Source organism: Dasypus novemcinctus, chromosome 11, assembly GCF_030445035.2.
Source record: "Dasypus novemcinctus isolate mDasNov1 chromosome 11, mDasNov1.1.hap2, whole genome shotgun sequence".
Lineage (NCBI taxonomy): Eukaryota > Metazoa > Chordata > Mammalia > Cingulata > Dasypodidae > Dasypus > Dasypus novemcinctus.
Window position 1 is genome coordinate 32,254,756 of NC_080683.1, and position 13,446 is coordinate 32,268,201.

Sequence of the window (13,446 nt, forward strand, 5' to 3'; positions counted from 1 at the left end):
TGGCTGGCACTCCACATGGGCCAGCTTGCCACGTGGGCCAGCTTGTCCTCACCAGGAGGCCCTGGGTATCAAACCTTGGACCTCCTATATGGTAGAAGGGAGCCCAATTGGTTGAGCCACATCCATTTCCCAAGAAAATTCTACTTTAGAATCTTGCTTTTGCTCTTTCCTTTACCAGGGATGCTCTTTCCAGAGAGCCTATGGCCTGTTCCCTCACTTCATTTAGGCCTTCGCTCAAAAGTCATGGCTTCTTAGAAATCTTCGCTGACTGCTCATTTGCTAGTTCAGTCCTCCCTCCAACTCCCTCTGAGCACTTATCTCTACCTGGCATTACGTTATTCATTTATTTGTATATGATTGTTTGCTTTCTGTCTCCTCCCTCTAAAATGTAAGCTTTATGAAAGGAGGTATTTGGTCAGTTTTCTTCACAGATATGTCTCCAGGACCTTCAGAACAGTGCCTGATGTAACATAGAGAATAAATAAATGACTGAGGGGATTAAAAAATCAATATTAGATACTACCCTAAATAGTGGGGTTCCTGAGAGCTCTGGAGACATCCAGATACTATAGTCAAGGCAGGTAGCCCAGGGGTTTGCCCTACTTTGGAATTTATGCTTTCCAGAGTGACAGAGTTGGACTCAGTTGTGCTTTCTTAAACACGGATCTTCTGCCCTTCTTTTTGGACCTATAATTAGTACTAGAGTTGGTAAGTGTATGTCCAAGAGACTTAAATCTTTGGGCTGTCCATGTGCCAGCTGGGCCCTGAATCTCAATGGAGTTGCAACACCTACTCTCCAATTCATTGGACTCACCCAGGATAACTAACATAGAAGTGATGATGGACAACTACCATACTAAGAAACAGACAGAGTCTGCTAGCAAGAGTTCCATCCATTGGCCCTATGGGATCACAGCCCCCCCTTAATTAGAGGTGGATTGGACATCACCATCCCAGAATTTTCAAGATTGGGGAGTGAATTCTGGACTAGAGTAGACTTATTGGTACTCTACTATAGTATATGCTATATCACTATGCTAATCACTTACTGTGATTCTAGCAATGGAAAAAAAATATTTCATAGATGTGGAGGCAGTGGCCAGTGGAGGTTCTCACCTCAGGTCAGGGAGAGGGAAAAACAGGTATAATATGGGGGCATTTTGGGGACTTGGGAATTGTCCTGAATGACATTGCAATGACAGATACAGGCCATTATAAATCTTACCATAACCTACAGAATTGGGTGGGAAAGTGTAAACTGCATGTAAACTATGGTCTATGCTTAGTGGCAATGTTGCAGAATATGTTCTTCAGTTGCAATGGATGTATCTCCCTAAGGAAGGATGTTGTTAATGTGGGAAAATGTGGCAGGTGTGGGGAGCAGAGCATATGAGAACGCCTTATATTTTGTATGTGACATTTGTATAATCTAAGTATCTTTGAAAAAAATTAAAATTAAAATAAAAAAAAAAGACATCGCCACATCCTCTCAAAAAAATTGATTGTAAATCAATATTAGTACATAGCGGTGAATAAAGCAGGTATTTTACATACTTTTGAAAACTAAAGATGAATAAATAAATAAAAATAAATAAATAAATAAATGGGATAAGATAACTAAATTGAAGTAAACATTTCAGGTTACATATTTTAAAATATATTCTACTTTTTATAAGAACTATCCCCCTCATAGATTTCCCCATTCAGAATATAACCCTTTCATACATGTTTCTGTGATTTTTTTATGCTTATGTATCTCTTACTGTAGTGTGCCTTGTAGTCACATGATTTACTCCACAAAAATTGGAATACACATGCAACTGTGCCTTGGCAGGCTTGTTCTCTTTCATAGTGCTGTATGTGCTGTATGTTATTTGATTAAAACAATATCAAACATTATACTTAAAAGGTTTTTCTCTCTTAAGTTTTGAAAAAAATGTCTATATGTTTAAGCCTCTATTTGGAGGACAGAATGAATCATAGTGGAAATGCATTAATACTTCAACATCGTGGAACTGGAAGGTTTGTCAGAGATTAAAAAACAAAAAAAACAAAATGATCCTATTATCCCAGTTACAAGCTTTCTATTCATTCACTTAAATACTTAATTTTACTAGGTCTCAGGCAAGATAACCAGGACTAGGCCCTGCGTTTCCTAACTCATGGGCTCATTTACATAGTAGAATATGTTTTCTGCTTTTGACATGGCAATGTTCAGATTATCTAAGATTTTAAATATTGATACCTGAATGCCGTATAAAAGATACTTCAGATGAACACATTTCATGTTTTCCAGAGGAAGTGGATTCCTACATTTAAAGGTTTTCTTCACTCTTGCAGATAGTAGACATAATTAAGCAGTAAAATTATTCCTAAATACTGGCATATTGTAAAAATAAATATATCGGTGACATCTGTCAACTACGTTCACTTTATTTCAGGATAAAGATTTGCTTGATTTCTTCACCAACCTGCCCACGAAACATTTATTTGTTTTGAGTGCCTAGCATGTGACGGTTAACTGTTTTTGGAGAGCTTTTATTTAACATGTAATAATTCACTGAGGATATTTAAGATGACAGCATGCTTATGGGTGATTGAATGAAATAAGTTTAGAGCAGGAAATGGTGTGGTGGAAAGATAAAGGAAAAACAAAACTGTTTCATGGATGATGAAATGGCTTGCATCAATTCAATTGAGCAAGCATGTACAGTGAGATTTCTATAGTAACACGGTGAAAATGAAACTGTTCTTTTTGTCAAGTCTCATGATCTAGTAGGAGAAATGAATGTATGGACTAGAGCATGATGTGATGGGTATGGTCTTGACAATTTGAACAAAAGGTATAGAGGTGACCAGAAGTAGGAGATGACCAAGAGAATTACAGGATGAGAAGGGAGGGGGGATGCTTAGAGAAACTGCATTTTTTCTGTTCATTCTATATTATTTAGGAGTGCTTCATATCTGCCAATTCTGTAACTTTCATATAATGAAAGAGCGAGTAACAATATTTACATGAAAGAGCAACCACATGGCCTCACATTATTACCAAAGTTTTAGAATATAACCAACTTTATATTTGTCAAATATTTACGAGTCAGTTTTATGCTAATCTTTAGGTTGTTGCAGGAGAATAATCTCAACATATTGACCATTCACAGTATGTTCATAATTATTTCCATTGTGAAATCGGATAAGGTCTTCTAAAGATAAGAAAATCTGAAGATAGTTTGATTCTTAAAATCCAAGCCATTTAACTGATCCTAACAAGGCTGACACCTGTAAAAGAAAGCTTGTTTTAGAATGCACTCATTTAAATGCCCTGTGTAATTCCAATCGCAAATGACATCTATTTTTTTTTTTTTGCAATAAAATTATCTGCCATGTTCATGGGCTATGAATGTCTTGAGGCTTAGCTTGTTACCCAGTCAATCTAACTCCTGCCAATGACTGATTCCTCGAGGGTACTCACATATTCTTCATAAGCTTCAAGGGCTGGAGGAGGCGGTGCTCTGTATCCTGGTACCGTTGGTGTCCCCCGGGCTCGTGGGGTAGAAACGCCTCTTGCTACAGGGGGCACTGGAAGAGCTCCACGAGTCACAGAGGTCCCTCGAGGAGTAAGAACCCCCCTTCCAGGTGGGGGTGGAGGAGGAATGGCACCTCCACGGCCCCTAGGAGAAACAGATTGTACACATGTGAGCATGCAAGGGATGAGAGAAAACGAACTCGAACAGGCCAAGTTCACATCTGCCCACAAGGAAAAAGACTGTGTGCATGTTTAATTGAAATTATTTAGTATTTTGATCTCCACAATGGAATCAAGTTTATGAATACTGACTAAGTGACTTTGTTCTGGAAACTATGTTAAGTACTTTGATATTTTCTGTTATATGACTAAAAAAAAACAAAGCAAAAAGTAAGAACTCTGATTATACCCCAAAGTTTGTATGAAGGCACAGATGAGAATGTTACCTGATACATGACTCACTAGACTATCTATTAAACTGAACTCTTGTGGTTATGTCTCCTCTGTGCTGGGGTCATTGACAGTGATATGCAATGATATAATTTGCCAAAAATGAAATGTTTGCACATTAATCAAATGTAGAACTCTAACCGTGGTGATATCACTCTGTTTATTACAGTGGTTCAAGGCTGAGAACACTTGAAGTTATACTTGTCACTGATTTATCATCATGCATGTAATCCCATGAGCTGGTGCAGTCCATGATATATTTTCTTCTCCTAAGTAAGGCCCTAGTAATCTGCAGTAAAAAATAAGAGACTGAATACTCTGTATTGTAGTGCTTGACACAAAAGTAACGTGCACTAAAAGCATAAGATCAAATGGTTGCAGCCAACTTTTATGATATTCTGAGGCCTTTGTAAAGGTTGAGTGTTTGTCTGAAGTCTGCAGGCAACAGTATGATTATTTCACTTTTTATTACATCTGAAAGGTTGGCCTCCAGAAAGTACTTCTTTCAGCAGGAACACTAAAGCTTTTGGAAAAAAATGATGATCATTAGGATACCAACAATCACACTTTCTGCCTATACCAACATCAGGTGGATGTCGGTTATGTTTTCCGCTATGAATAGCAGTCAGCTGGCTCTTTATTGCTTGCGGAAAATCAGCTTTTAGGAGTGAACAATAAGAATGCTGGTAAAGCTTTTAAAGTTTTAAGTAGGTTGCAGAGCTGATGAATACAGAAATTATCAGAGACTTGTTCAATATGAACTTACTGGGAGTCTATTGTATACAGAATGATCTTTGAGGTTGGAAAGGCCCATTGCCTGCTTCATGTATAACACATCTGGAGTACAATATTCTATATTTTCATGATAATATAAAACACATCTTCAAAAGAGATTTAAAGACCAATTTTACCTTCACTTGGTCTCTAAGCATCTATCTGATTCCTCATAAGCATACCTTTAGCTTTGCCCAGGATAGTTCTTATTTACAACTGTTGTCTTAGCTTCTTATTCAGTTTAGTATTTTAGTACTCTCAAAAATGTCCATGTGTGGATAATAAACTATACAGTCATCATACTTTAAACTATGTTTATAAGTTCTGGCTGTATCGCTGAATAATCAAGGGTAAGTATTATAACTTCATAGACCTAGAGTTTGCTGTTTTTTTCCCACCTAATCAGTAAAATGCAGATTTCTGAATCTTTAAGAAATTTTCTTGCTTTATAATTATATGCTACTCACATCGAATCTAATTTCCTATACTATCCCTTTATTAATCAACTCCCAGATACGGCCCCATTAAACCTGTTTTCTGAACATGATTTTTTACTTCCTATATGCTCTATCCTTTCCCTGGAATTTTAACTCCATTGCTCCCTCCTCCAATTCATCTCAAGAATCACTTCATCTATTTAGTATACTGCTCCTGGCTAAAGCCACACTATAATATTCTTCCCTCTATTTTTCTGACTTCTTTTTTTAAAACATACTTTTCAATCTTTTTTCAAAAGATACTTAGATTACATAAATATTACATAAAAAATATAGGGGATTCCCACGTATCTCACTCCCTACCCCCGCCCCCCCCACACACACATTTTCCCACATCAACAACATCCTTCACTAACATGGTGCATTTGTTACAATTGATGAACACATTTTGGAGCATTGCCACTAAGCATGGACCATAGTTTACATTACAGTTTATGCTCTCTCCCACACAATCTTGTAGTTATAGCCAGATATATAATGGCCTGTATCTGTCATTGTAGTGTCATTCAGGACAATTCCCAAGCCCCAAAACTGCCCCCCATATTACACCTGTTTCCCCTCTCCCTGCCCTCAGAACCTCTAGTGGCCACTGCCTCCACATCAATGATAAAAGTTCTTCCATTGCTAGAACCACAATAAGTCTATAGTAGAATACCAGTAAATCTACTCTAGTCCATATTCTCGAAAGAACGTTTGTCATCTGTAATCTTTATCTTCTCCTCATTCCTCAACTGAATTCTGTACCATTCTGTTGAAATATTCTTGCTGAGATTACTAGTAGCCTACTGATTTCCAAATCCAGTGGATTATTTTGCAGTCCTCATTCTACTACATCTCCCTATTACACTTAATCATTTTGAACTACTTTCTTTGTCTGGAAAAAAATCTCTTCTTTGAACATTCAAGATTCTGATTTTCCCCATTTTTCCTCCTTCCTCATTCTTTCTCCTAACTCTCCAGGCTCACTGGTTTCTATTCCTTGGCCTACCTTGAGATGTGGATGTCTCAAATATCTGTCCTGGACACTTATCCTGTATCTCAGGATTGAGCCCTGTTGTTTCTCCCTCTGATGATGGCTGTTATGTTTCCTTCCTAACACATGCCACCTCCTGGATTATGTGCCTTATATCAGAAGTTCCTTAATTTATGAGAAATAAAAATAAAATGGCCACTTGCATGGGGAATTGCTTGAGTGGCCCCTTTCCAAGACATGGCAGGATCTTTTTTAAAGATAAAAACTGACCAAGGATGGGTTTTCTAAGATAGCAGAGCAAACCTAAAAAAGTTGCAATTTTTGCAAAATTTAGGGATTAGCTAGTCTCCATCTGGTAGGGATAGCTTACTAAAAATGGACAAATATACTATATACTAACCAATGAGTATCTATTGCCTGCTTTATAAGAACCCACTATGTATATGGGAAATTTAACATAAACCAATCAAAACATTTCCTAACCTGCTTCTGCATTCATTCTCTTTAGTTTCGAGCAGTGCAAAAGTTAGTGGGCCAGTCTGAATGATGAGAAAGCTCAAATTTTGAGCTTAAGTCCCTTGCCTTTCGGTGTGATCCACAGCTTCATTCTTGCTACTGCTGGTTTCTTTGTCCACTAAGCAAGGTAAGAAGTTCATCACCCTGTGTGCACGGTAAAAATTGATAAGGTAAAACTGGGATCATCAACCTCTGAAAAGTTCGTTTCTCTACTGTGACAGATGTGTTCGTTTGTGAACTTGCCCAGGTGATGGTGTCCAGCTGTTTGAATAAGCAAGCACTGGCATGATTGTTACTGTGAGGACACTTCCTGGACTTCAGGCATCAGGAAGTTGATTGCATCTATGGCTGATCACATCTACAATCAACCGAGGAGACTGCCTGCAGCAATGAGGAAAGTCTCAACCAATCAGTGGAAGGCTTTAAAAGGAGAAGTGGTAATTTCAGCAGTCAGAAGAGAAAATTTCCATCTCTACGTCAGCCAACCAGGTTCTCCTGGGGTATTCATCAAAAACCTTCATCGGAGTTCCCAGCTTGAGGTCTGCCCTACAGAATCTGCACTTGTGTACCCCCACAGTTACATCAGACAATTTTATAACATCTCATAGTATTTACAGGTATCTTCTATTGTTCTGTTTCCCTACAGAATCCTGACTAATACATCCACCTTCTAGCACCCTCCTATATTACATGTTCAAAATTGTGGGGCCAGAAGCTGTGTCTATCTAATATAGTGGCAAAATCTCACCAAAGACAACCTAGAATTATAATGGTCATTTTGGAGAATGTTCCAATTAGATAAAATTATTCATCTTAGAGGCGAACTCAAGAAAATAATACTCTTGAATTAAACAGTCTGAATGGAGTGCCTATTTTAATCGATACTCAGAGTCTATAAAGAAATTATAAGACTATAAAATTGCTTATATAGACTAGTGAGTTTATATTACTATGCTTTCTGTGTTTGTTTGTGTGTGTGATTGATGGTTAAATTTTTTTAAAATTTAAACTATAAACTGCCAATTTGTATCTGTTTATATGTTTGATGTATGAGTTTTCTTACCTCCAGGTGGTATTACCAAATTAACTTATAAAATGCCTTAAAAGAACTCTATTCAAATTGACTTAAAGATACACAGGAGCTTATATAAAAATTAATACTCATAAAGTCCCCCAATGTAAGCATATTACGTTTGTAATACTTCCAATGGGGTGGGGGGGGGGGGGAGTCAGGGGAATGGAGTCATAGAACTAAAGCCAAATTTAACAAAAAAGTTCAAATTACTTAGGCAAAACTTTGGCAAACAAGACTAGTTAAATATTATTCACTAAATAAAAATAGCTATTTCTTCTGAGTTATTATCAATATTAAGCACAAAAGAAGCATGCAAGTTTATTCTACTTGGGTATGTTCTTCCTAAATTTGTACTAGTTTACTGATCAACTGAACTAACATAAATCTACTAGCTCTTTAAGATTATGAAAAATATAAATTTGTGCATAACCAAATGGAGTTATTCTGACAAATTTTATGTCAAGAGTAATTGTGTTTTGTAGGATGTTGGCTTAAAGACAGCTTCTAAGATCTTTTTGGTAACTTAAATATGAAAGGTATGTAGAATGCTTTTGTTAAGGAAAAAGAGAGTAGTAGCTTTATTCTAAAGTAAAATGAGTAGTTTTTGCTGAATAAGAAGCAGGAATATGTAGGACAAAATTTTGAATGGATATTAAAAAATTGTAGAAGTTTTTCAGAAAAGGAATTTTATTTGGTGTGGTCAAGATTGACTAAGATATAAAGATTTTATGAGATTTTTAAGAATTTTCTAATCAGACAGTACCTTCTTGCAAAAGTAAAATTTAGTTTTCTTTCTGTTTAAAATGACAAAGGTTTCTTGGATTATTGGTCTGCTCTTAGTAAGAGGTTGTAAAATGGTTGTGTTTTTTTTTTTTTTTTAAAATATCTGAGTATTCTGCCTAGGTGGCAAAAATTCTGTATCTTATCATAAAAACTTCTTATACTTTATCACGTCCTTGTGTTCAGAGAAACAAGTCTTCTCAATTTTGAAAAACTATTTTTTTATCATCACGTTTTTCCTATATTTATTTTTAAAATATTTTGTCACTTCCGTTGAACAGAGTCAAGTGTTTTTTCACAGTGACCCATAACCCTATTTAAGAGAGCTAAAACCTTCTGACAACTTTTGACATTTTACCTTCTCCAAATCAAATCCTAAATGATGTCTTCTTGATTTTCAAACTATTTTTGGGAATTTCCAGAGGGCCCCTGGAAAATCACAAAGAATTTGTTCTTTCACCTTGTGAAAAGAAAATGCTAAACGTATTTAGGTTTAATTAATATACTATAAGTTGCATGGGAAGTGTTCTCAAAATAAAAAGGATTTTCTAACCTTCTGCTGGATAAATTTGTGTGAGTGCTATTAATATAAATATTTCAAAAGCTATTTAAAGTTCTTAAAAATGTGTCATTGTCCTTACTGTCCAAGATATATCCTGATACTGATCTTCTGATATTAGGCAACAGTATAGTGATATTGGTTATAATTTCAGTTATTCTTTTAAAAAAAGTTACATGCCACAAAAGCAACCAAATTTCCTTGTCAGTTACATTGTTTCACTCTGATGCTTCCCTGAAAGTGCTTACAAACAGTGAAAGGTTAGAGATTCATCTCAGGCAAAAAAAAAAAAGGGACTTTAAATGAGAAGCAAGGCAAGGATAAAAATCACGTTCCACTTGTCAATTACATAACCCTGGTAAAACTGTACAGGTGGGTGGGGTCAAACACCTTGACTGACAGGACTCTATAAACATTTTCAAATGTACTTTGTGAAATCTCTTTAACTTCAACTCTAAGCTTACCCAATTACAATTTACCTTTTTAAAATTTTTTGTGCATAAAATTCAAAATCAAACGTCGTCACTTAAAGACATGACAGTCAACAGAGACCCACAGCATACTAAAGCCTTCAGTTGCAGTGTCCAGAGCATTCCTAGCTTGTGTAAAGAGAGTGCTGCCACTGCCAAATTAGTTGAGGCTTCAGGCCGATTTGGTCCAAGGACACACTTTGCAGTTAAAAGCACCATATGCTGTTCTCCAGTTTCTAATCTCTTGAAAAACCCATGTCAGCTAGCAGACTGACTTATAAAATCCTATTGCTCTCCCTTTCAAATATCCAAATACACTGCTATAATATTTTAAACCCCACTACTCTGTTATCCTGCCTAAGAAGAGCATGCTGCATAATTGTGAAGTATTGGTTTCTCAGTTATCCTCGTCATGATGAGACTTACCAAACAAAAAACAAAAAATAAACAAAAAAACCCTTAATTAACCCAGACTTGATTTTACTTGTAGATGGATCTTATCTTAAAACAGAAACAGAAATATATCAGGCAGATTATACAGTAACCACTATATTAAAAGTAATTGAAGGTCAACCAGCTCCTAAACTCGGTTATGTCCAGCAAGCTGAGTTTAAAACTTTAAGCAGAATCTGCCATTTAGCTAAAGAAAAAAGCATATTAGTATTTATACAGTAGATATGAATTAGGAATAGTTCATGACTTTGGAATGTTATGGAAATAATAAAGATTCCTGACCTTGTTAGGAACTCCAATAAAAATGATAAATAAGCATCTGAACTATTAAAGCATTATTATTACCAAGAAACTGTAATAAAAATAGACTCACATTTGCAAAGCTGAGCCAAAATATAAAACAAAGTTATTAGTTAATCATCATGCAAAACTAGCAGTGCAAAGAATTGTACAGACAATGAAATTTATATTTTAAATAAAGTCCCTCACAAAAACCTACTCTAATACTGTAAAGAATGAATAAAGTATTCTAAAGGTTTTCTTCAAAAGTACCACTCCACTACATCCTGCATACTCAACAACCTGATGACCTCGTATTTTGGAAAAATCATCAGAAAAAGACCCATCTTGATCCTTGCTAGAAAGGACCTTATCAAGTTTTGTTAATTTCACACATAGCTATCAAATTGAAAGGAACTGAGCCTCAGATACATATCTCCCAGCTAAAACAGGTGCCACTATCAGGTTGGTTATGTGAAACTGTATCTGACACAAAGCTGAAATAAACCAAAATAACCCAGAAGTAGATGACAGCTTTTGATATCGACAGCTTCCACCCAAGATCACAGAACAAGAACTCATTAACCTAAATTTCCCTTGCTTAATCTTCACACTTGTGCTTTTATCTGTTTATATAATTTTGTTGTTACTCTTTAGGTACCATTTTCACTTATTCCCTAAAACTGCCAAAATAATATTGTCATTCATTCCCTAAACTGTCAAAATAATGTTACTTTAACCATCCCTGGTGCCTTAAGCTTAGACCATCCCCTGGCTCCAGTCATTAAAAAGATTTCTAACATTGCCAATTTAACAAATGATGAGTTTACCAATATAAAGAAGACTTTGACTTAATGTTCCATCCAACAAAAAATTGATCAATGAGAAAAATAGGAGGCAAATGGGTTTACAAAAGGGTTTGGGCATCCTATTAAAAATCAGGATATCCATTCAACAGATTAAAATGATAAGTGTATTTGGTGCTGAGAGTCTCTAATAGAAGTATTAGGCCAGCCTTTTACTACTTTTCACTTTATAACTAAAAACATTTCCTCATGTGTAGAAAACATAAATAGCCTAAGATATTTCATGATAATAGTCAGGCTCAATCATTTCAATGGGCAGACCTATTTTCTGACCTACATTCTTGGTTTAATAAAATAAAGGGACAAACTAGTATGCTTTAGATTTAGGCTTTTCATTGTAGTTGTCAGTAAATATATTGTCGTATCTTGCACAAACTGTATTTCATGATTCTGTTCAAATTCCTTGTCAATCTCAAGAGAAATTTTGCTCATAAGGTAATTAATCAAAAACAAAAACAAAAAACAAAAATGAGATAGACATAGGACTGTCTCAAGTCCCTCTGAGACTAAAAATAAAAATAATAGATACCCTGCTTCCTGGAAAGGGTCGTGCTCACAATCCACTCAGCTGTGTAGGTAACATCACTCCAAGGTTATTAACCATAATAAACCATCCAGCACACCTCACGACAACCAAAAAAGAAGGTAGAAACAAACATGGAAAATAAACAAACTAAAAACAAAACTGCTGACCGCATCTACTGCGACTGCCCAACAGAAAAGGAGCTCGATGGTGGTGACTGGAATGTTTGGGTCGAATTCTCAATGTGATCATTGGGAAAATGACCAAGAGGCGGGATGTTAAATAGAAACAAAACAGCCACCTGTGTTGGGAGTTGCCAGGAATGGCCCCCTTTCCAGCACATGGAAGGAACTTTTTAAAGATAAAAACTGACAAGGATGTGAGACCCAATCCCAACAAAGTTAAAATTTTTGCAAGGTTTAGTGATTAGCTGGTCTTGTTCCAATAGGCATAGTCTATTAAAAATGGACAAGTACACTACACTAACCAATGTATATCTACTCCCAACTCTATAAGACACCTCCTTCATGTAAATTGGAAACTTATCAGCCAGTCAAAGTATTTCTTCTCTTGCTTCTGCATTTGCCCTATGTAAGCTCAAGCTTTCTACCTCCTTGGCAGAGCTTCCTTCTGCTCTTCAGAGAGGACACTGCCTGATTCATGAATTGTGCAATAAAGCTGTGAAATCCTAAACTGCATGAAAAGTTTCCCTTTTATCATTATACTATGCATATCTGAGTATCTAAAAATTCCAAAGACTAGGCCACATCCCAGACCAATTAAATCACAATCTTTGGAGACAGAACAGAGGCACTGAGAGCTTAAAGCCCCCAGTAATTCCAATGTACAGAAAAGTTTGGATACCACTGCCTTATATGCATCATCTAATTTAAAATAATGACAAACTGGCCCATGTAGACATTTCAAAGCATTGTAAAGGTTGAAGAAACCAAAGCACAGAAAGTATAAGTTACCCACACAAGGTCACATTAGTAATTCACAGAGATAGGCTTGATTTTAGGAATAACGATATTGTTCCTTTAACTTGAAACTTAATCTATTCTCAGTTTATGATATCATCAAGATACATACTAGGGAATTATCTTTGTCTTGGGTCACACTTTATTCTCTACACTACTACTAGGGAAGAAATTCCAAAATTCTAATCTCTAATTTGCTCTTACCTCCTATACTCTTTCGTTAGACCAAGTAGTGTGCATTTCTTTCTTTGATAATGGACCTATCTTCCAATTGGCTTCCTTTCTATGAATAAGTCTGTCTGTCTTTCTTTCTTTGTCCATTTTTCTCTTTCTCTAACTCTTCTCTGTCAACCACAGTGATGACTAGTCTTTCTTAGAAACAAATATGATTCCTCTCTTTAACAAAATTCATTATTTCTATGTATTAGTTTTTATTATACTAAACAAAAGCCTTCACAACATGTACCTAAGGTTTCATTTTCCACCACTTGTTCTGAGTCATGTTTGCTATGTATTAGAGATTCCATGCATTTTAAATCTTCAATAATGCAAAAAGTACTATAATATACAGAGTTAATGTTTTATTCTCTGATATGAGTTATTATTGGATGACTAGTTGTCAGAGATATACTTATTAAAATTTATCTCTTTAATTCAGTATTTTTCAACAAGTTATTGTACAAAGTTAAAGTGTTCCAGGCACCATTCTTTTTTTAATACAAGTT

At 35.8% G+C, this 13,446-nt stretch overlaps 1 protein-coding gene across 2 annotated transcripts in view; it reads right to left on the minus strand.

The window, feature by feature from the left end:
• Nucleotides 1-13,446, minus strand: part of KHDRBS2 (KH RNA binding domain containing, signal transduction associated 2) — a 679,570-nt gene that overhangs the window by 231,501 nt on the left and 434,623 nt on the right. For both annotated transcript variants that reach the window (XR_002793225.3, XM_004473412.3), the window contains exon 6: nt 3,473-3,671. Coding sequence is in view for 1 of the 2 variants with exons in the window: in XM_004473412.3 (XP_004473469.1) it covers nt 3,473-3,671 (199 nt within the window). In the remaining variant the exon portion in view is untranslated. The remainder of the gene's footprint in view (nt 1-3,472; nt 3,672-13,446) is intronic.